Genomic DNA, 23,295 nt, shown 5'->3' on the forward strand with positions numbered 1-23,295 from the left:
CTTCCCTGGTGGCTCAGTCAGTAAAGAATCTGTCTGCGATGCATGAGACCTGGGTTTGATTCCTGGGTTGGGAAGATCCCCTGGAGGAGGGCATGGCAACCCACTCTAGTGTTCTTGTCTGGAGAATCCCCATGGACAGAGGAGCCTGGTGGGCTACAGTCTGTGGTGTCTCAACGAGTTGAACATGACTGAGCGACTAAGCACAATGACATATGATGTTGAGCATATATTCTTATCTGCATACTTATCTGCCCTCTGTATATCTTCTTCTTTTTTTTTTTTTTTTCAAATAGTAAGTCTCTGAATGCGTCATTCATCCTTTGGTTTCAAACCCATACAATGCACTCATGTGACATTGTAGATTTTGCATCGAGACAGAACACTGTACATCTGTTGGGAAGGAGGGGTGCTGTGGGAATACCAAAGCACTACATCATAGAAAGTAAACGCTGAAGCAAAAATACTTTCTGAATATATACTGTACATCATGTAAACAAACATTCATAATAAGAATCAACACAGGCCAAAATATCATTTTCTAGGAAATCAGAATCTCCTTTCTTTTACATCACACACGCTAAAGATGCTTTTTGTTAGGAAGAGAATGGAGCCTGTTCCTATATTTGTTTATGTGCTTAAATATCTTGGAAACAAGTAATTGTTACATTCATTTGCTAGGTTTGTCCTCTTCATTGGCTGGCTGTTGCAAATAAGGAATACAGTACTATTTCAGTACCTGTTTTTCATGTAAATACTAGCTATGTAATATATAATGAACTCATTTTTATCAGTCCATATTAATAATATAAATAGATTCAATGAAGCAGTGAATTTAAAAATTTGTGCAGGGGAAACTAGTTGATAATTTGTTTCCAATAAGGCTAGTAGCAAGATAATTACTACAAAGTTAGTCTGAGCTAGTAGTAAACCCCTGATTTAGCGAGCTGAATCAAAGTCTGAAGTTAGGTCATTTTATTTCCTCTATTACTGTGCAAATCTAGAATTTCCTAGGTAAGAGAGAGTGCTGGCAGCCTCAAAGTCCTGTAATAAGAGAATAAAATACTGCTTAGGTTTCTGAGATGCAGAGATACTACATGAAGAAATCTGAATGTCTTAATGATGGTGTCACAGCAGTGACCTCAGGATTTCCTAAATGAATCAGAAACTATGAAAGACCATTCATTAGTCAATAATCAATCAAAAGCCTACATGTGAAGCAAAAAAAATGATAAAAGATACAAAATCAAAGATGCATTTTCTGCTATGACCATATGTAGCAGTTTCAAGCTGTATGTCAACCTTGTGTACCAGCAGGAGCCTCCTCTAACAGGAAAAAAGCTTAGTCATGACTGTCCCTCTCTTTTCAAAGCTTCCAGTCTTTGAAGGAGCGCATTTCCAAATGCTTCCCGGTATGCAGGGCTGAGCGTATCCAATAAGGAGTAGACTGTTTCGTGGTAGGGAGTCTGTAAATGACCATCCACCTGGTCGAAAGCATACCCTACCACCCTGAGCCCTGCTTCAGTGAGCTCCAGGCAGTATCTGTTCCTTTCCCTTGTTTCCACATTGATGTAGGCCACATCGTCTGCACAGCGCAGCGTTTTTGAGACAAACATGGTGTTAACAGCAAAGAGAACATCATTTACAACTGCTTCGGCTTCCAGCCTCATGTCTTTCATATCAGTTCCTTCAAAGCCATTAAGCTCAGCTGCTTCTTCAAATCCTGACACGCCGCTCAGCTCCATGGGATTACAGTCTGTTTCCATTCTGCAGAAAATTGGGTATGAAACGGGCTGCGCTCCCCGAGTCCTCCGTCTGCTCCCTCCCGCGGCGTCTGGACTGTATATCTTCTTTAGTGAGGAGTCTGTTCAAAGTGCGCGTGTGTGCGTGCACCAAGTCACTTAGTAGTGTCCAACTCTTTTCGACCCCATGGACTTGTAACCCACCAGGCTCCTCAGTCCATGGAATTTCCCAGGGAGGAATACTGGAGTGGGTTGTCATTTCCTACACCAGGGGATCTTCCTGACCCAGGGATTGAACGGCCACTCTTGAGTCTCCTGCACTGGCAGGCAAATTCTTTACCACTAGGGCCACCTGGGAAGCCCCATCTGTTCAAATAACTATTGGTTAAATTACCTTACGTTGCTTACTCTGTGTGCAGGGCTCATACTAGTTGTTCGATATATGTGACCTTATAACAATCTAATGATAAAATTGCTATTGTTCCTGTTTTATAGCAAAAAATCCCCTTAGCTCCTCAGTCATGTCAAAACTAGGAAGTTATAGTGTCAAGATTTAACCCAAGTTTGTCTCTTATGCTAATGCACCTTCTACTAAACTATAATGGTACTGAAGCTCAATGACTAACTAGAATAATTTTTGCCAGCTAAAAGCTGAGTGTTTCTGGATCAGCTCTTAACGAGACTGTCTTCCTAGAAAATGAAGGCCACCGAATAACCAATCACAGACCTCCTTCCCAGGAAATGAGGTATTCTGACCTCAGGTCACAGTTTTCTGGTTATTGGGGCCAACACTACTCCACATGTATTCTGACTGCTTTCTCCCCTTCAGTCTGCTTTTTGGGCCAGATCTGCATATAAAAGGACTGTGAAAAGTATGTAGCAAATTTCACCCACATTATGAGTGAACAGGTAAAAGGAAACTTTTCCATTGTGAATTAAAATAATAATCTTCATATGCAATTTCTCTTTTGGTTCTAATGGTTATCCTGACTACTTTATGTGATAAAGAGAGTATCTCTACCTGTCCACAGTAGCTAAAAATGACAGTCTTCTGTTTTCAATTTCATTGGAGTAACAGTGAACACGTCCTGCTGTAAATAACTAGAAACTGGACAAAATATACGAAACAGCTGCTTTCAGACTTCAAACAAGGATTGTGATCCTTGAAAGAAAAAAAATAAATGAGGTAGGCCCTATAGTTTCCCCAGTTTTCTGTCTGGAGGCACATTCTGAACCATAGGGCAGAAAGGTGGTTACCATAAGGAGTATTGTGGTCTTACTGAGTCATAGAGACAGAATTTGAACTTTAGAGAGGTCAAGGTGATTGAGATAGCAGAGTAGGGTTTCTGAAATGAGAGGACTTTGCAGAAAAAGAACTCAAGAAATCCACATGAAGTCCCCCTGAATCTTTGTTGAATATTACATAGGTCGATGCCTTTGAAATATGGTACTGGCGAAGACTCCTGAGAGTTCCCGGGACAGCAAGGAGATCAACCAGTCAATCTTAAGGGAAATCAACCCTGAATACTTGTTGGAAGGACTGATGATGAAGCTGAACCTCCAGTATTTTGGCCATCTGATGTGAACAGTTGACTCATTGGAAAAGTCCCTGATGCTGGGAAAGATTGAGGGCAGAAGAGGACATCAGAGGGTGAGATGACTGGATGACATCACCGATGCAATGGACATGAACTTGGGCAAATTTCAGGAGATGGTGAAGGGCAGAGAAGCCTGGGATGCTGCAGTCTGTTCCTATCAGCCAGACTACAAAGACCTTGTTGATCACTTGGGACATTAATAGAACCCCAAAAGCCACACCTTAGTTTTACTGTAAAATAGCCCTATAATAATTGATGACTTAGACTTACCCTTAGAAACCTTGTAAACAAGTCTTGCAGGTGTCAAACTGAACCCCAAATAACTTATTGCCTACCAGGACAAAGCATTCATTAAAGAAAGACAAAAAAATTCACTTAGTCAGCAACATAAATTTCACTATATTATCCAATAAAAAATTATCAGATCTGGGGCTTTCCTGGTGTCTCCTGCCAATGCAGGAGACACGGGTTCAATCCCTGATCTGGGAAGACCCCACGTGCTGTGGAGCAACCAAGCCCAGGCAGCACGGCTACTGAGCCTGTGCTTTAGAGACACAACTGCTGAGCCTACGTACCGCAGCTACCAAAGCCCGTGCATCCTACAGCCCGTGCTCTGCAAGAAAAGCCACTGCGATGAGAAGCCCGCGCACCACAATTAGATAGGAGCCCCCACTCGCCGCAACTAGAGAAAAATCCTGCACAGCAACGAAGACCCAGTACAACCAAAAGTAAATAGATTTAAAAAGTATTTACCAAACCTGGCAAGAAGTAGCAAAATTGTGATACAAATTCCTAGTAACAGGAGTGAAAGAAGGAATGTCACTACAGATACTGCAGACATTAAATGAATAATGTGAATATTAAAAACCACTTATTCTAATAAATTAGACAACTTAGATGAGAGAGACAGATTCCTTGATAGACACAAATTGCCAAAACTGACTTAAGAAAAGTAGAAAACCTGAATAGTCCTATATCTATTAAAACTTAAATTCATAATTCAAAATCTTTCCAAAAAGAAAACTCGAGGGCTCTGATGGTTTCACTGTTGAATTCTACCAAATATTTAAGGAAGAAATAATACCAGTCCTACATAAATTCTTTCAGAAAACAAAAGAAGAAGGAATATATTTTATTAGGCTAGCATTATCCTGATACCAAAACCAGGTAAAACCATTTAGGAAAGGAAGACTACTGAACAACATCCCTCATTAAGATAGACGTACACATCTTCAAAAAAAATTTAGCTAATTGAGTACAGCAATATACAAAAATGGCAATACACTATGACCAAGTGTAGTTTATTCCCAGAAAGCAACATAAGAAAATCAATTAGTATAATTCATCACATTAACAGAATAAAGAATAAAATCCATATGGTGATGTTAACAGTTCAAGAAAAATATTTGACAGAATTCAATACCATGTTCATGTTAAAAACTTTAAGGAGGAGAAGGAAATGGCATCCCACTCCAGTATTCTTGCCTGGAAAAGTCCATGGACAGAGCAGTCTGGCGGGCTGAAGTCCATGGGGTTACATGACTGAGCATGTGTGCACGAGGGTGGAGGGAGATGGGTTGGTAGCAATAAAGTGGTAGAACTAAAAAAAAAAACAAACTTTAAGGAAATTAGGAACAAATGGGAACTTTTAAAATCCCACAAAATGGGCTTCCTTGGTGGTATGGTGGATAAGAATCCACTTGCCAATGCAGGGGACATGGGTTTGACTTCTGGTCTGAGAAAATTCCACTGCCTTGGAGCAACTAAGTCCATGCACCCCAACTACTGAGCCCAAGCTCTAGAGCCCTAGGGCCGAAACTGCTGAAGCTTATGCACCTAGAGCCCATGCTCTGCAACAAGAGAAGCCAGAACAATGAGAAGCCTGTGCACAGCAACAAGGAGCAGCCCTTGTTTGTGGCAACTAAAGAAAGCCTGCAAGCAGCAATGAAGAGCCAGCCTGACCAAAAAAAAAAAAAAAAAAAAGATCTCACAAAGAGAATTTGAAAAAGAGTAGAAAAGTTGAGAGGATTTACACCACCTAGGGCTAAAGAGTTGGGGGTGGGGGGAGAAATGTATCTGGAAATGCAAATAACCTAGAATAATCTAAACATTTTGAAAAAGAGTAATAAAAAGTTGGAGGATTTATACTACCTGACTCTAAGACTTACTAGTAACCTACAGTCCATGGGGTTGCAAAGAGTCTGACATGACTGAAGTGATTGAGCATGCACACAATAACCTATAGTATCAAGACACTGTGATATTGGCATTCCCTGGAGGAGGGCATAGCAACCCACTCCAGTATTCTTGCCTGTAGAATCCCATGGACAGAGAAGCCTTGCTGGCTACAGCCCAGGGGGTTGAAGAGAGACTGACACGACTGAAGCGACTTAGCACATACACATGTGATATTGGCATAGGGACAGATAAACAGATCAGTGGAACAAAATAGACAGTTCAGACACAAAGTGAAAGTGAAAGTTGCTCAGTTGTGTCCAATTCTTTGCGACCCCATGGACTGTATAGTCCATCGAATTCTCCAGGCCAGAATACTGGAGTGGGTAGCCTTTCCCTTCTCCAGGGGATCTTCACAATCCAGGGATCGAATCCAGGTCTTCCGCATTGCAGGCGGATTCTTTACTAGCTGAGCCACAAGCGAAGCCCAAGAATACTGGAGTGGGGTAGCCTATCTCTTCTCCAGTGGATCTTCTCAACCCAGGAATCAACTAGGGTCTCCTTCATTGCAGGCGGATTCTTTACCAACTGAGCTATTAGGGAAGTCCTTAGACATAAATCTACACACATATATTTGGTTAACTGATTTTCAACAAAGTGGCCAAGTGAGTCAATGATCAAAGAGTAAGCTTTTTAACAAACTGTGCTGTACTAACTGGCTATCCATATGCTTACCTCACACCATACACAGAAAAGATTAATTCAAACTGGATCATAAATGAAAACATGAATGCTAAAACTATAAAAATTCTAGGAGATGGAGTAGGAAATGGCAACCCACTCCAGTATTCTTGCCTGGAAATTCCCATGCACAGAGAAATCTGGTGGGCTGCAGTCCCTGGGGTTGCAAAGAGTTGGACACAACTGAGCATGCACATACAAAACAGACTCACAGACATAGAGAACAGATTTGGGATTGCCAAGGAGAAGAGGGAAAGAGGAGGGATGGACTGGGAGTTTGGGGTTAGTAGACGCAAACTGTTACATTTAGCATGGATAAACAACAAGGTCCAACTTTATAGCACAGGGAACTATATTCAATATCCTGTAATAAACCATGACTGAAAAGAATATGAAAAAGAATATATACATGTATGTATAACTGAATCACTTAGCTATGCAGAAATTAACACAATATTGTAAATCAATTATACTTCAATAAAATTAAAAAACAACAAAAAAAATTCTAGGAGAAAATCTTTACATTCTTGAAGTAAGAAAGATTTCTTATATTGAACACAAAAGGCACAATTATAAAAGAAACAGATACATTGGACTCTATCAAAATAGAAAATTGCTTTTTGAAAGACCTATTAAGAAAATGAAAAGATGCAAACTGAAAGATTCACAAAACAGAAATCTGACAAAAAGAATCGTACCCAGAGTATCTTACAATCCAATAGCAGTAAGGCAACAACCCAATTTTAAAAACAAGCAAAACAGGGTATTCCCTGGCAGCCCAGTGGATAGGACCATGGCCCAGGTTCAATTCCTGGTGGAGGAACTAAGATCCCAAAAGCCACATGGTATGACAAAATGAAATAAGACAGACAAAACAGATACTTTTATAGATATACAGATACTACAAATAGATGTTATAGCACATGAAGAGATGCTCAACGTTATTAAGTCATCAGAGAAAAGCATTGTATACATATTACTCATCTACTACAGTAGATACACTTAAAAGACTGAGTATTCAAACTGTTGATGAAGATGTCCATAATTGCTGGTGGGAATGTAAAATTATACAACCAATTTCAGTAATGACTAGGTAGTTTCTTATAAAGTTACACATGCACTTCCATGCAAACCAGTCTTTCCGTTCTTAGCTATTTACAGAGAAATGAAAACATATCCGCACGAAGATTTGTACACAAGTGTACATATTATCTTTATTTACGATAGTGGAAAACTGGAAATGACCCAAAGAGCCATTAACAGATGAAAGGATGATTGTTGTGTGGATGTCAATGGATGGTTCTTTAGCAATGAGGAAGGAAGACCTATATACTCAACATCATAGAAATAATCTCAGAAACACTACAATGAGTAGGGAAAAAAAGCCAGACATAAAAAGTGCTTACTGAACGCTTCCATTTTTATGAAACTAGGAATGGCAAATCTAATTTATAGTAATAGAAATCACATTAGAGGGTTTATGTGTCATGGGGCTGAGCATGTCACGCTTGACTAGGAAGGCTAATGGATAGAATCTGTATGCTGATTATGGTGGTGGTACCTTGTGTATGATTTTGTGAAAACTCATTGATTATACCTTGATGAGGCTGAGCATCAGAAAATTGTTACATGGTTTAGGACATAAAGTTCGATTTTGTGTAGGTTAGTGTGTTTCTGAAAGCTTGGCCTCTCTGTACAAATACCAGGGCTGAGTGAAATCTTGGAGACAGGGTTGTGGGTGAAATAGAAAAGGATAGTTTTATTCCATTGCCAGGCAAAGGGAGACACCCCAGGCCTCTGCCTCAAAAAGCTGTGTATCTCAACCCCAAAGAACTGATGAGGGTTTTTATAACAGTCAATCAAAGGTGGAGTCTCTGACAAGATTAGGGTGTGTTCAGGGTCTCCAGTGGTAGGCTCTCCTAATCTTGATGAATTTATCTGGTCCCCTTCATCTTGCCTCAGACAACTTTTGGCTGCTCCTTCCTTGATTAGCAATTGTTCTAATCTGCTCTTTGGAACTCAAGGTCATAATGGCTGAGGTCTTGCCTACAAGAAGTGGAGGGCAGAAAGGTCTCTAAGCCTGGAAGCTGCACAGGACCCTGATTGGTTTCAAATGGACTTAAAAGAAATGCAATAATAAAATTGACAAGGAACCTCCCTAGAGGTCCAGCAGTTTAGAATCTGCCTGCCAATGCGGAGACACCGGTTTTATCCCTGGTAGGGGAACTAAGATCCCACATGCTGAAAGGTGACTAAGTCCACAAGCCACAACTACTGAGCCTTGTGCATTCGAGAGCCTGCACCCCACAACGAAGACCCAGCACAGCCAAAAAGAAAAATTAAAAATAAAAATGAATAAAATTGACAAGATTGTCTTTTACCTTTCTTTGCATATACCAAGGTTTATAAAGACACATAGGTACCAAAAGGCTGAAACTGCAGACTTACTGCTGGTAAGGACGCTTTGCAGAAAGTCCCCCTTGCTTCACTTTCTTTCAGTTTCCTTCCTTGCCTTCTCCTCAGTCCTTTCCTTAATATCAATAACAATTTGTGTTTGTAATGAGCTTTCTAATTACAAAGCACTTTCCAACCTCATTTACTTCAGAATAACTTTGAGAGCCTGGGATAGAATTATTTCTTCATTTTATATATGATGAAACAAAAAATGAGAGCCAATGAGATAAAAAACATTTTACCAAAGGCAGCACAGTTTGTTTGTGCCTCACAACATAAGCAATAGCTTTTTTCTTAGCTTCCATGCTTTTTTTTTTTTTAACCCCTCCACACTTTAAATTGTTTAGAGTAAAAATCTTCCCAAGGTGTGAAAATAAATCCCACTTAGTGACAAATATATATGATGTCTCTTAAAACAAATATTCATTTATTTGACTGCATCAGTTCTTAGTTGCGGCAACATTGGATCTTCGATCTTCTTTACATAAGTAGGATCTAGTTCTCTGATCACAAATCAAACCCTGACCAGGGATCAACCCCTCTTAGCCAATGGACCACCAGGGAGGTCCCATAGGATGTCTTGACAAAATCCAGTCAGCTTAGACAGATCAGTCTGGGGCTTAATATGCCCTTAGGTGCTAGGTACTTATGATCAAGGTGTTCACACACAAGAGACTCTAATGGAGGGCTGAAAAGGGAAGATTAACTCTTTCCATTTCCTTATAGCTATTATGGTCAGTCCCTCCACAGCCCCCCTCCTCCCATTTTTTCCTCTCTCTAACCTGCAGCCAAACAGGTTTTTTTCTGTTTGAGATCAATTGACCAGAGCACCCCTGGATTGTTCCTTTCTCTTTTCCTGATTTTTGTTGAATCCCATTCTACTTCAAAACTATTGACAGCTCTGAGCTCTAGACCCCCTGTGCTTTGTACTTCTCTAAATTCCTCATACTAAACTCACCTCCTGAGGGCAGGAGGAAAAGGGGGTGACAGAGGATGAGATGGTTGGATGGCATCACTGACTCAATGGACAGGAGTTTGAGCAAACTCCGGGAGATAGTGAGGTACACGGAAGCCTGGCAAAGGAGTTGCAAAGGGTCAGACAGGACTGAGCGACTGAACAACAACAACAGAATGTGCAAATCAATGCTGGAATCTGAAATAGCTATGCAGGGACGTCCCTGATAGTCCAGTGGTTGAGAATCTGCCTGCCAAGGCAGGGGAACAGGAGTCTGATCCCTGGTCTAGGAAGATTCTGCATGCCTTGGGGCAACTAAGCTCTGCACCACAACTATTAAGCCAGGACTTCCCTGGTGGCTCAGACGGTAAAGCATCTGCCTACAGTGCGGGAGACCGGGGTTCAATCCCTGGGTCGGGAAGATCTCCTGGAGAAGGAAATGGCAACCCACTCTAGTATTCTTGCCTGGAAAATCCCATGGATGGAGAAGCCTGGTAGGCCCCAGTCCATGGGGTCGCAAAGAGTCGGACTCGACTGAGCGACTTCACTTCACTTAGAGTCTGCCAGCAACTAGAGATGGTCCCCACTTGCCCAAATTAGAGAAAGCCCTTGCACAGCAATTTTGACCCAGCTTGGGCAAAAATAAATAAATAAATAAATTTAAAAATAAAATAGCTAGGTAGTAGTGCAAAGACGACTGGCTTTGAATTCATAACGATTGAAGTTTCAATTCTGGCTCAGACCTGACAACTACAAGTATTTGTTGAACTCTTAGTAGACATTCAAGCTCTATGATAGGTGAAGGTGCAAAAGTGAATTAAAACATAATCATCATTTTCAAGGCCCTTACATTTGAAGGATGGAACGGGGAGACAAAATTCCTAAACAGGTTGTATCCATACAATAATAGATCTAACTAAAGGTTATATTATGAAAATCTTATGATCTTTCACGATCTAAGCCTTGGAGTCTTCATTTGTAAATCAGGAATAATTATACTTCACTTCCAGGCATAATGGCTGGCACATAAGAGATTAATATTGCAAAACCTGTTATTCCAGGGAAAGCCTTTTGTGTCCTCACTTCTTTCTGTAAAGAAAAGTGATCTTTTAACAAACTGCATTTGAAGGCTGTAATGTAAGATTCACTCAAAATAAATACACTTACATAACTTTATTACAACAATAAGAGGTGTGAAAGGGAATTACTCAAAATCTCACCATGCTAGAAAATCACTTACTTTCCCTCGCTAGTCTTATTTACCAGTTTTTGTCTGTTATAAAGCTGTATCTATTTTTAAATGTTTTAGTGTTGCTACAAAGTATACAATACTTATAATTTTTGGTGACTGTTAAAATTTTAATTGACTGGATTCCTGTTATTTGCTTAATCATTCCCCTATGGTTCCACATTTCTCTTGAGAGGCAACGATTCATTGGAGAGAATGAAAACTTTGAAAACAGAAACATCCTAGGTTTGAAGTCCTAAGCGAACCTCTTACTAAGTGATCCTGAGTAAGTTATTTAACCTTTCTGAAACTAAGGTTTAAAGAAGGCGGGTTTTAATAAAAATTACGCTTTTATTCTGCATGTAGAGGTGATCTGTATAAAGTCTGTGCCAAAATTTGGATACTCGAAATAAATCATAATTTTAATATTTAATTATCAGTATATAATGTGATAAACACCTTTAACACATAAAGCTCATTTAACCCTTTGTGTTACTTCCTTAGGATCAAGTTTTAAATGGGATTACTTGGGTCAAAGATTATAAACGGCATTTAGAAACATCTCAAATTGCTTTTCAAAAGACTTCCTTCAATTACACAACTACTAGCAAGACACATTGCATCAGTCTTACTTTACGGTTACCAAAGGTATTTTATTGTGTGACATCTTTGTAATTGATTGTTTTAATTTTCTTTCTGAGAAGTTGGAACATTTTTTTCTTTTTCAATAGCAAGTACTGTCTGTAGGAGCGACAGCTCAGGGCCACGTGGGCTGCGGATCGCACAAGTGGACTACATCGCACCAGTGGACTACACCTCCCAAGGTGCTCCACCGGCGCGCCGACAGGAAGTGGCCGGAGCATCTCCCGCCTCCACGCCGAGGAGAAGAGGTTCTATCCGGGGCCTTGGCGCTTCTCTTTCCTTTCGCGCCGGTTGCCGCTGCGGAGCGCGGCGGGTCCATGTGCGCAGTGAGCGGCGCTATTCCTGGCCCAGTAGCACCCGAGCCCCGGGTTTGACCGCGTCCACGTTGCGATGGACCCCAACACCATCATCGAGGCCCTGCGGGGCACCATGGACCCAGCCCTGCGTGAGGCCGCGGAGCGCCAGCTCAATGAAGTAAGGACGCCGGGGTGGCGGTGGCGGTGGCGGCGGCGGCGGCGGGCGGGCGGACTGTGGCAGGCCGAACCATACCGGCCTGGCCAGAGGCGCGGACGACGTCGCTGAGGGGCCCAACTGGAGGGGTGGGGCGGGGACCTGACGACGAGTGCCACGCCGGGGCCCTTTGGCTGCTGCGGTAGTGGTGGCGCCGGCCACGGTTTGCGTCTGATCCTGAGCTGGGCCTCTGGCTGCGGTGGAGGCAGGGGCCGGCTGGGGCGAGGCGGGCTTGACGGGCTGGACACATGGCTGGATCGGGTGGCCGGCCGCCCTCTGGCTCATTCCCAGCTTGTTCTCGCGCCCAGGAGGGGGCGAAAGTCACCGGGAGGTTTTCAGACGTTTCCGGGAGGAGTCTAGCTGGCGCCGGATTTGGAGGGGCTCCTGGGAATGCAGAGCTGGTCCACTGGAGGCTGCGCCTGTCAGCTTGTCCCTTTCCGGGGCTGATGGGTGACCTGCACAACTTTCTCCTCTCCGGCTGAGTTGCTGGGGACAGCTTTCAGAGGCGAGCCCCCACTTCTTAGGCAGGGTGAGGGTAGTGCGAAACACCCATAGGAGTCTGATTCACTACTCTTCTACTCTATTATTGCCTCGCTGGGGAAGGCAGGGCTATTTAGTGGAAAGTGTCAGGTGAAGCGCAACCTTCTAGGTAGAGCTACACCACTAATTTCTGAACTGACCTTGGGCAAGGCGCTTAACCTTTCGATGCTGATTTTTTCCCATTCATAAAATTAGGCCAGAAGGTTTGCTGAGAGGTCAAGGGAGACGATGTAAGACAGTGCCTTGAAACTGTGCCAAGGTCCATATCAACTCTCTGAGGATTGGTTTATTTTTCTCCCCCTGTTTTTGGAGGAGACCACCCTTTGGAAAGCAGCCTTATTATGGGGGTATTTAATTGTACTCTCTCCCGTTTCATTCTTTGTTTCTAAGTTTCTGCAACTTCTTTTGGAGTATTATAAAGACTTTGAAAAGGATCCCTGTCACTTCCTGTGTCTCCTTATGAATTTGTCCAGCTTTAGTGAGGTTTATGTCTTTTTATTTTTAAGGTAGAGAGAATTCCTGTTTAAAATAGAATTTCAGTTAGTTTATGCTCCTCTTAGCTGGTAGGTAAACACTTCTAAAACTTTATATTGACTAATATGAATTGAACATCTTCAGTGTACCTTGCTGTTTAGAGATCCCTGGCCTCAGTGAACTTAAATTTTTAAAAGCTCATCCACAGAATTTAGACAAATTAAGTGTAAAGTTATTTCAAAATAAAAAGTTAAATCTATTTTATATGGAAGACCATTAGATCTTGCCAAAAATGATGCTCAAATTCTTAGGCTGAAAGTCACGTTGGGAGGAGGATAGATTGCTTTTGGATATAAAATAGTTGAAAGAAATTCACTCTTTAAACCAATACTAAACTATGGAGAGAGTTATGAATCACTTTTTGATTTGTTTTGTGATAGACGCATGTTAAGATGAACATTATTTTGTTTATGATGTGCTAAACACACTACAAGTTCAGTCATAGTGATTTCTACCATGACTTTGCCCTAAATCACATTATTTTGACTAAATATACTTGTGTGTAATTATTAATTTTAGAAAGTTATTATTTGAAAGAATTGGTTTCTTTGTAGGAAAATTGGGTAAGTAATACTTACTGCAGATTTGAAATGTATTTATTCTTCAAGCAGCTCAGTTCAGTTGTATGTACTAACATCTTGTAATAGAGACTTGGGGTAAGTATTTAACAGGCTAGTTTTTAGAAGATAAACAATCAAAGTAATATTCAAAGCATTTATTACTTAACAGTTAAGCTGCTATTAGGGTTTTGAAATTTTCTGGAGTATGAACACTGCTTATCTTTTCTTTAAAAAAAAATTGATACCTCGCCTGTATTTCTGTAATTGTTAGCTACTTATATTTTGCACTTTCTTTTCAGTTATTGTACCTAGATTTTTTAGTAATTCTCCTAAGATAACTTTTCTGTAAATTAGCATATTCTAATTTCCAGTCTTGCTTGTATTTTAATCCTTTTTGCTTTGACTTTCTTGTAGCAGAACCTTGATTTAGGAAGAAATAAACCCCAGATAAGTCTTGAAGAAGCTTGACTGTAGTAAGAACAGGAAGTAGCATCTGGCTGCTCTTCCGGCAAAGCTCTTCTTACTTTGGATAAAATAGGGTAAACCAGTCATTCCTCCATCATGATGATGGCTCTTTCAACTGAAGCTGCGTATTGGTTCATTTAGTTAGAAGAAAAAGATCATTGCCATTGAATGAATCTCTTCAGCTAGGTGAAGGAATCACTAACTCTAAAAATTTTTAATATTATCAAAGTAAATAGTTGAAAAACCAAACCCAAAGTGTCCCTGTCTCAGAGATTGCACTTGACTTCCATTTGCTTGGAAGCCCTTTCATTCATTTGCCTCCCAAGCTTGTTCCCTCACTTCGCTCTGTCACTGCCCCGCTGTGTCCATACCCCAAGGAGTGACTCGCCCACCGTGCTCCCTGTCTCCTTTCACTTGTTTGCTTTCCTCTGTGTCACTGATCGTGCCATATGTATTGTGCTTACTGTTTCCCCAGTATAATTTTTGAGTTTCATGAGGTCAGGAATTCTTACGTCTTGTTTCTGTTATTCTTTGCTTGTTAATGGTAGGCTTTACTGACTTCCTGTTATAGTAGGTAACAATATAGGCTTTAGGTTTCTTATATGACCTCCACTTCAGGAATTTTAAGGGTATTTATATGTTTTTTATATTACGTATTAAGTTCCAATAGATTGTTAAAGACCACTGTACGGACACTCTTTTTGACAGATGTTTTCAAGATAAATCTGTTTTAGTATTCCTTACTTAACTCTGTAGAATGTTATGAATGTTGATCTTTTTTTTGAACTGCTGTTACAATTTGGAACCCATTGCCATGTCTCAGTTTGAAATATGTTCATGTAACAAGCTTTGCCTCAAAGACTGGAGAAAACCATTTTAATTTTTTTTTTAACTACTGAAGATTTCTCCACTAGCTGAAGGGTATTAATTTAACCTCTTTTTAAGCATCATTTTCCTTGTTATCGTGGTATGTCATTGTGTTGTGTGGGTTGAGCAAAATGAATGTAAAAATTGTAGAACTACTAAATTCTCTCCAGAGTATTTGAATTACTATGTAAGTGCCAATTGATTAACAGATCCAACATGGAATACATTTCATTTCCTACCTAAGTTAGTAGTTGTTCATCTCAGTGGCAGATGATCAAAACTGATGGAGAGAGAACACATAACCTGTTATTTGGGCACCTAGCTCAATAGTGGATAGCATCATTATATTGCAGCATGAAAATTGGTACTCTTATAAGCATACTGCCTGGCACATTATAGGCTATCAGTAAATATTTGTTGAATGCAAAGAGAAATAAAAACTTGAATAATGGAAATGTTAAGAATACTCATCCTTGAATTGTTAAAGTAGATTTGTGTTACAGGGATCTTTCAATTCTCATTGAGATTGTATACTATATAGTCTAGTATATCTAGAAGTGCAATTAAAAACTTTGTTTAGGTTATCTAAAATGTGTGTATTTGGTATTCATTCAACATTGTTTCTTATATTCTAGAGACTGTTTTTGAATACAAAGACTGTTCTTTCCCATCTGTACACACACACACACACACACTTAGAAATGCTTGTTTTTTCATTTTCATTTGCAAGATAAAATATGTCTGAAGGTTTTTGGCAGATTATTATAACAGAAGACAACATCTCTGCTCTCTTGATTTAGCTGCCAGTGTTCCTCAGTGGAAACCTTTCTGTATGCAAATTTTTACTCATGCTGCTCACCCCTCTTGTTAAGCTCTATCACCTACAACTAAAATTTTTCCTAACCATGGTTTAGTCACTAAGTTGTGTCCAACTCTTGCGACCCCATGGACTGTATGTAGCCTGTCAGGCTCCTCTGTCTATGGGATTCTCTAGGCAAGAATACTGGAGTGGGTTGCTATTTCCTAACCATAAATCTCTTTTAAATCTCTTAAACCCACAGTTCCTAGGCTTAATGTGCTATAAAATAGTTATGTGGGCAGAAATGTTGCTTTTTCACATGCTTTATGTGAATAAAAAGTAAGAGGATATAGCTTTGGTAAGTTTCTTGATATTTTGTGTTTATCTTTAAAATTCGTGAACTACCTAAGTCACATCTGGTATCTTCACAGATGGTTACTATTACAACTGTGAATGATATATTTATTTATAATTGGTTTATTTTATTTTATTAAAGGCTTATGAAATGTTTAAGGAAAATCTTAGGTCTGGAAGAGTGCAAAATGACAGCAGTTTGGCATGTCTAAAAATTCAGCAAATATTTTTGAGACTATGGTGTATATTTTTGGAAGATGGAATAGTTTGTAGTCTGAGCAGGTAACATTCCTTACTTAGGAATGTCATGAAGTAGGTACTGTTGTGAATTTTGTAGAGGGAAAGTCCCTGAATTCTTGGACCGTTAGACAGGAAGTTATTCAGTGACATAGCATGTTAAAGATCTGAAGGGAAAATAACAGTGTATTAGTAATACTGGTAAGAAAACAACTTTCTTTTTCAGAATTAGCGATGCATACATATCTGTCAGTGGTGCAGTAATGATGAGTTTGATTTAAAGTTTGGCTTTTCTTTTGTAAATTTTTTTTGCCACTGATAATTTGTAATTAAGTTTTAAAAAACTCCTTAATTGGAAAGCATTACCACTTTTTAACGAAAGGCAGAAAGACACAGTGAAGACCCTCAACCTGGTCCTGATTTTACCACTACACTGACTTACCCTTACTGTGCTTCATGTTTCATGTAGGTAAAATAGATACAGTATTTGCCTTTGTCAACTTCTTTAGTAAAGCAGAGAGGGAAGACATTCCTTGGCTCTTGAAATTATCTGGCTGTATTCATTTTAAGTAAACTCTGATGTCAGAGTGCCCTTAAGCCCTTCTCTTCCTTGTAAATGATGTAAAGTACAGTAACTGAAGATTTGTTTGGTTACATTCCAAAATGGCAAGAAATAATAAGTTGCCTATTAAAGAGTAAGCTTTAAAAGAGACTGACATTGGGTGATTACATTGGAAAATGTGGGTCTGGAAGGGAAATTGATACTGAAAAAGCATGACTAAAAAGTTTTGTCTGATTTGAGGAGCTGTAAATCCCAAGGAGAGAATGTCTAGGGGGCAATTGGGAATGTGGAACTGAAGTTTAGGATAGAAGGCAGTAATAGAAAAGTAATTTTTCTTTTCCAAGTGAATTGAGAGGAAGGGAGTGTGGTCTGGAGGTGTGGGGTGGACTGGAGTGCAGCACACACTTGGGCCGTGCTCATTTTGGGGACTCTGAGAAATATGGAAAAGGAGATGGGAGAATTGTGCAGAAAAGTAGGAGGAAGGCAAGAAAAGGAATTTCAAGTAAGAATATTGGTTTCCTTTTTTCTTAAATAAATTTCAAAAATTTATGAGCATGAATTCCTTTTACAATAAAATAAGTAAAAAGCTATTAGAAAAAAGGGTTGTTGACATTTCTAAATGAGAGAAATTAAAGGAAAATGAAGACTTTGCTGGGAGAGTCTTTTATTTTAATATATTGATAACCTTGGAGAAAACAATATCTGATTACAGGATTAGTGAGTGAAATGCTAGTTCAGTTCAGTTGCTCAGTTGTGTCCGACTCTTTGTGACCCCATGGACTACAGCGTCCAGGCTTCCCTGTCTATCACCAACTCCCGAAGCTTGCTCAAACTCATGTCCATTGAGTCTGATGCCATTCAACCATCTCATCCTCTGTCGCCCCCTTCTCCTCCTGCCTTCAGTCTTTCCCAGCATCAAGGTCTTTTCCAGTGAGTCAGTTTTTCACATCAGGTGGCCAAAGCATTGGAGCTTCAGCTTCACTAGGAATAAGTTTGTAGGTTAAAAGGGTAGTAGGGTCAGGGGAAATGTGTTTATGTGATATATATGTCTGTCTGGTTTTTTTTTTCCCTTTTGTAGTCAGACTTATTTTGGGGAGTAAGGGAGCTGCCTATGGAGTAGATTTCAGGCTTATTATTAGCTTTTATAATGATAGTTTTCTGTCTGTAATGTTTTATAGTCATCTATCCTAGAATTACATCCTCATACTGCTTATCTTCCTACAAGATTGATCTGATCATGTAAAAACTTTCAAAAATAAGTTCACACTTAATAGATCTTAATGTGATCACAATCTACCAATTCATTTTTTGTCTTTCACTGTTCTCTTTCATTCTCCTAGTAATTTCTTTAACATAACCCTTACTTCTTTCCTTTTAAAAATATTTTCTTCTCATTTCTGTGGGTTTAGCTGCTTTAGGGTCTAACTAAAAAACTTATCTGTCAGTTTAATTAGAATTAATCTCCCACCCTACCTTGAAGTGGTGATCTTTTATCTTTATAGTATATGGCGTGTTGTAAAGTACTGGTAAGTGGAGTGGAGTTAAAGGAGATGGAGTTGAAGAATTTTGTTGAGGTGGGTTAAGGGTGAATGTTAGTTATCTGTACTGATGACGAATAATGAGAAGGTAAGAAGTTGTCTAGAAAGGTAGTTCTGTGTTGTGGTGAGCAGCTTTTAAACCTGAGTATTGGCAGTTTTAGCTGTATGATTATATAACGACCCATTTGTTGCATCACTCTCCTGGTTCTCTGACTGCTAGATGCCAGGAGCTTGAGGAGGGCCCCTAATTAATGTCAGCATCCAGAAGTTACATTTATACTTAGACTCAATAAAAGATTTATTGTAGCATCTTCTGAAGCCTAATCAGTGTTTGTCAGACTTTGTGATTAAAGTTGATGCTAGTGATATTTTTACTTAAATTTGTTTTAAATTTATGATAATTATGCTAATAATTATATTATTATATATAATATAATATATTAAATATTATACTAATAATTTAACATGGGATAGAAATTCTTCTAAATATGTGATAGTTTGCTCTATCCAAGAATCCAGAAAGTTGTTAGAGATTACCCAACGCTTGAAAGAGTTTTTTCCTAACTTGTACAGTTAGTTGTATATCTTTACTTGTTTATAACTGTACAGATCTGTGCATTTTCCCCCATTTTTAAACATAATTGAGGTATAGTTTATATATTATAAAATTTACCTGTTTTAAGTGAAAATCAGTGATTTTTAGTAGATTGGAGTTGTATGGCTATTAGAACAATCTAGTTTTGGAAACTTTCCATTATCCCAATAAGATGCCTCAATTCCAGCTTATAGTTAATCCCCATCCCACCCTCCGGTGATGATGAACCTACTTTCTGTCTCAGTTTTTTTCTTGAGAACCTGATGTTTGATATTTGGTACTAATTTAATTGAGTCCATTTGTTACGTTTTTTGGGAGATGACGACAAGGCTTCCTCCACGAGGGATTTCAGATAGATGGGACCAGTAGACGGATGTCCAAGGTTGATATTGCTTGTGCTATTCCTGCTGATAGAAATGAATACCCCTTCTTTCTTAACCTTAGTCTAGCTCAGTTGTCTGAATGTAACAGTTTTTTTGTTCAGTTGCACTTTTTGGATTTATGCTGGTGTATTTCTGAAAGCATTCAAAGTGACAAAATAATAGAGTGATGAATTAGTAAGTACTTATTTTCAATGTTTAGTTTTGCTGGCTTTTTAAAATAATAAGTTTATTGAATTCAGTCACTTTAGTATCCAGTTCAGGGTTTCTTTTTTAGTATATGCACAGTTATGGATCCATCACCACAAACTTTAGAGCATTTTTATCACCCCAATAAGAAACCCATAGTATTAGCAGTCACTCCCTACTTCCTCCTACACACCTCCAGTCCTCCGCTACTTTCTGCCCATAGATTTACCTATTCAGGACATTTGATACAAATGAAATCATACAATCTGTAGTCTTTGGTGACTGGCTTCTTTCACATAGTGTAATGTTTTTAAGCTTCATATGTATTGTACTATGTGTGTGTCAGTACTTCATTCTTTGTTATTACTGAATAATGTTACATGAATGAATGGATATGCTTACATTTTGCTTACCCATTGAAGGACATCTGAGTTGTTTCCACTTGGTTATGAATAATGCTGTGAATGTTCAAGTATAAGTAATCTTGTTGATTTTTTTTTCTTTTGAGGGATAATTTATATATAATACAAAGCTCAAAAATATGTACAGCTCAGTCAGATTTTACCCAAGTACTATCCTCCAGATTAAGATAGATAGACAGATAGAGAAAACATTTTCATTGGCCTCGAACTTTCCCTTGAGACTCTTCCTAATCAGTACCTTTCTTTAGGTTACTGTTACTCTTGATTTCTGTTAATTGTGGTTTGGATTCATCTGTTCTTAAACTTCATGTTAATAGGATCACATAGTATGATATAGTCTGGCTTCTTTCTCAACATGTTTCTGAGATCTGTATTATTGATTTCATGGATTGGGTTTTTTTTAAATTATTGTATAGTATTTCATGTATGAATTATACCACAGTTTGTTTATATAGTCACATGTTTATAGATAGGTATTATTGTGAACATAAGCCCTTATTTCTCTTGAATCTATAAGGGGGAAATTGCTAGGTTATGAGATAAGTACATGTCAGATAATGCCAGTTTTCCAATATGGTTGTACCATTTTATATATCTACCAGCACTGAATTCCATTTTTTTTCTTTCTTATCTTGCTCAGCACTTTGGTATTGCATGTATTGTTTTAGGGTAGTGTTGTCTTGTCCACTTGACGTGTGTGTGTGTGTGTGGCCGGCCATGTGGCTTGTGGGATCTCAGTTACTCAACCAAGGATCAAACCTGGGCCATGGCAGTGAAACCCTGGAATCCTAACCACTAAGCCACTAGGCAACTCCTTGTGCTAATTATTTTGTAATTTGCTTGCACGTATTTGCTGATTTTTGTTTTGGAGTGATTTAACATTTCCTCAGATGTCGCAATATTTTCCTTTTTTCCCCCTCAACATTATTTATACCAAGGCAGGGCTGAAGCCTATGAAGCTTTACTTTTATCTACCTGATACCAAAACTCTTTCATGTCTTTCACCCTTTAAAGTGTTAGGCTTAGGTTTTCTCCACCAAGATGATAAAAATTTTCACCTTGGTTTCCTTCAAGTACTGTTAAGGGTTTTTTTTTGTATTGTTTAAACCTTAAGAAGTTGGAAATTGATAAAGGTCCCTTGTTATTATAGCGTATAGTACCTATTATGTTATAGGAAGATACGCCGAGCAGCACATGCTCACTTCTAACTCACATGCAGCTGTCTGTGTCCAACCAACAAAAACAGTGGCCGTTGTGTGGTGGTTTTTGTTGTTATAAAGTGACTCCTAAATGTAAACCAACAACCTCATTTGGAGTTCCAGTCATAGAAAGCAGTCTTTTTCTACTCAGAAAGATAAACTGCAGAATTGGGACCTCAGGAGAGTGTTATATATAAATGAAACTACATGTTGTATTTTATGAGTGATTTAACGTACTGAAAAGTAATTTGGCAAAGTCAATTTATGCCCTACTGACTTTAGAACATACTTTCTGAGAAAGATGAGGTATGGTTTTTGTGTGTTTTTTTGTTCTTGTTTTTTGGCCACACTGCACAATTTGCAGGATTCTTAGTTCCCTGATCAGGGATTAATCTCTGGCCGTGGTAGTGAAAGCCTGGAATCCTAACCGTTAGACCACCAGGGAACTCCCTGTTTGTTATGTTTTGATGTTTGCTAAAATACTTTTCGTGTTATTTCCTTATAGCTATCCTGTGAAGTAGATTTTGTTATACTGATTTTGTAATTAAGAGTTAGATTTGCTACAGACTTGTATATACTACTATATATAAAAGAGATAATTAATAAGAACCTGTTGGTATAGCACAGGGAACTCCATTCAGTACTCTGTAATGGCCTATATGGGAAAAGAATCTTTACAAAAAAGTGCCATAAATATTTGTTAAATAAAATTAATCTTCACAATAAAAAAATTAGATTTGCTGAATTAAACTTGCTCAGGAGTTAAAAATGTAGGACATGACATCCCTTAGGTTTATAACCAGTACTGTCTGAATTCTAGCAGTTCATTCTTAGAGTTCATAATTTTATGCAGAAGATAAGATATATTGCTGTAATATTAATGACTTAAGAAGTATCATAGTAGTGGTCTTTGTGTGCTTACCAGTCTAAAAATACAAATTTTCTTTTTTGCTCCACACAACCTCTGTGTGATTACAACTGCCTCTACAGCACCTTTTTTGTTAATTCATTCAGTTATTCTTTTAATAAATTTGTTGACTATCTTGAATGCCAAACATGAGGAACTGGATATAAAGATAGTAAAGTCTTTACTCCTAATGTATCTTGAGTCTAATAGGAGAGGCAGACATAAAACCAGTCTACAAATATGTAATAATTATTATGAAGTGGAAAAAGAAACCTTGGAGCTTATGAGAGTAATTGGGAGCCCTACTTAGCCCCAGTGTGATCAGTGAGGAAATGCTTCTCTAAGGAAATGTTTTAACTGAGACCTAAAGAATAAAGGTGTGGACCAGTTAACCCTGGTGGAGCACTGGAGAGGAGTGATGTAGGCAGAAAGTCACAGCATGTACAAAGACTCTGAAATGGGGTAATGTTTATTGCTGCAAAAACCTAAGGTGGGGCAATGAGGGGGGTGAGAAAGTTTCTTTAAGTGAGGCTGATGAAATAAGCAGAGCAAGATAAGACAGGGCCTTTTAGGCCTTAGGAAATACAGTAGAAAATTGTTAAAAGATGTGTTTTAAGGGGATTACTTTATAATTTTAATGATTATTGAGTACTAAATAGAGAATGGTTGGGGAGGCAAATGGTTACATTAAGAGAGATGACAGTCACTTGGACTAGGTTGGTGTTAGTGGGAGTGGAGAAAGTGGATATGTCAATTATACAACCATTTTGGCTATGCAATTGATAGGGTCTGATGTATTGAATTGGGATAAGAAGAGGAAAGTGGACTTCCCTGGTGATTCAGTGGTTAAGAATCTGCCTGCCAATGCAGGAGACATGGGTTCAGTCTCTGCTCTGAGAAGATTCCACATGCTGAGGGGTGAAAAAGCCTGTGGGCAGCACTGCTGTTCCAGAGTGCCCTGATGCTTGTGCTCGGCAAAAGAGAAGCCATTGCGGTGAGCAGCCTGTGCGCTGCAAGGAAGAGTAGGCTCTGCTCTAGAGAAAACAGGGACACAGCAACAGAGACCCAGCACAGTCAGAAATAAATAAATTAAAAAACTTTTTTT

At 39.0% G+C, this 23,295-nt stretch overlaps 1 protein-coding gene and 1 pseudogene across 1 annotated transcript in view; one reads left to right on the forward strand and one right to left on the reverse strand.

Annotated features, from left to right (window-relative positions):
* Positions 1-461: 461 nt before the first annotated feature.
* LOC139037136 (GSK3B-interacting protein pseudogene) lies at positions 462-1,808 on the reverse strand (annotated as a pseudogene).
* A 9,966-nt stretch (positions 1,809-11,774) lies between these two features.
* Positions 11,775-23,295, forward strand: part of IPO7 (importin 7) — a 46,299-nt gene continuing 34,778 nt past the window's right edge. Inside the window, exon 1 of the mRNA XM_070473372.1 lies at positions 11,775-12,006. Coding sequence (XP_070329473.1) covers positions 11,923-12,006 — 84 coding nt within the window. The 5' untranslated portion in view covers positions 11,775-11,922. The remainder of the gene's footprint in view (positions 12,007-23,295) is intronic.

This window comes from Odocoileus virginianus, chromosome 10, assembly GCF_023699985.2.
Source record: "Odocoileus virginianus isolate 20LAN1187 ecotype Illinois chromosome 10, Ovbor_1.2, whole genome shotgun sequence".
In the NCBI taxonomy this organism is placed as follows: Eukaryota; Metazoa; Chordata; class Mammalia; order Artiodactyla; family Cervidae; genus Odocoileus; species Odocoileus virginianus.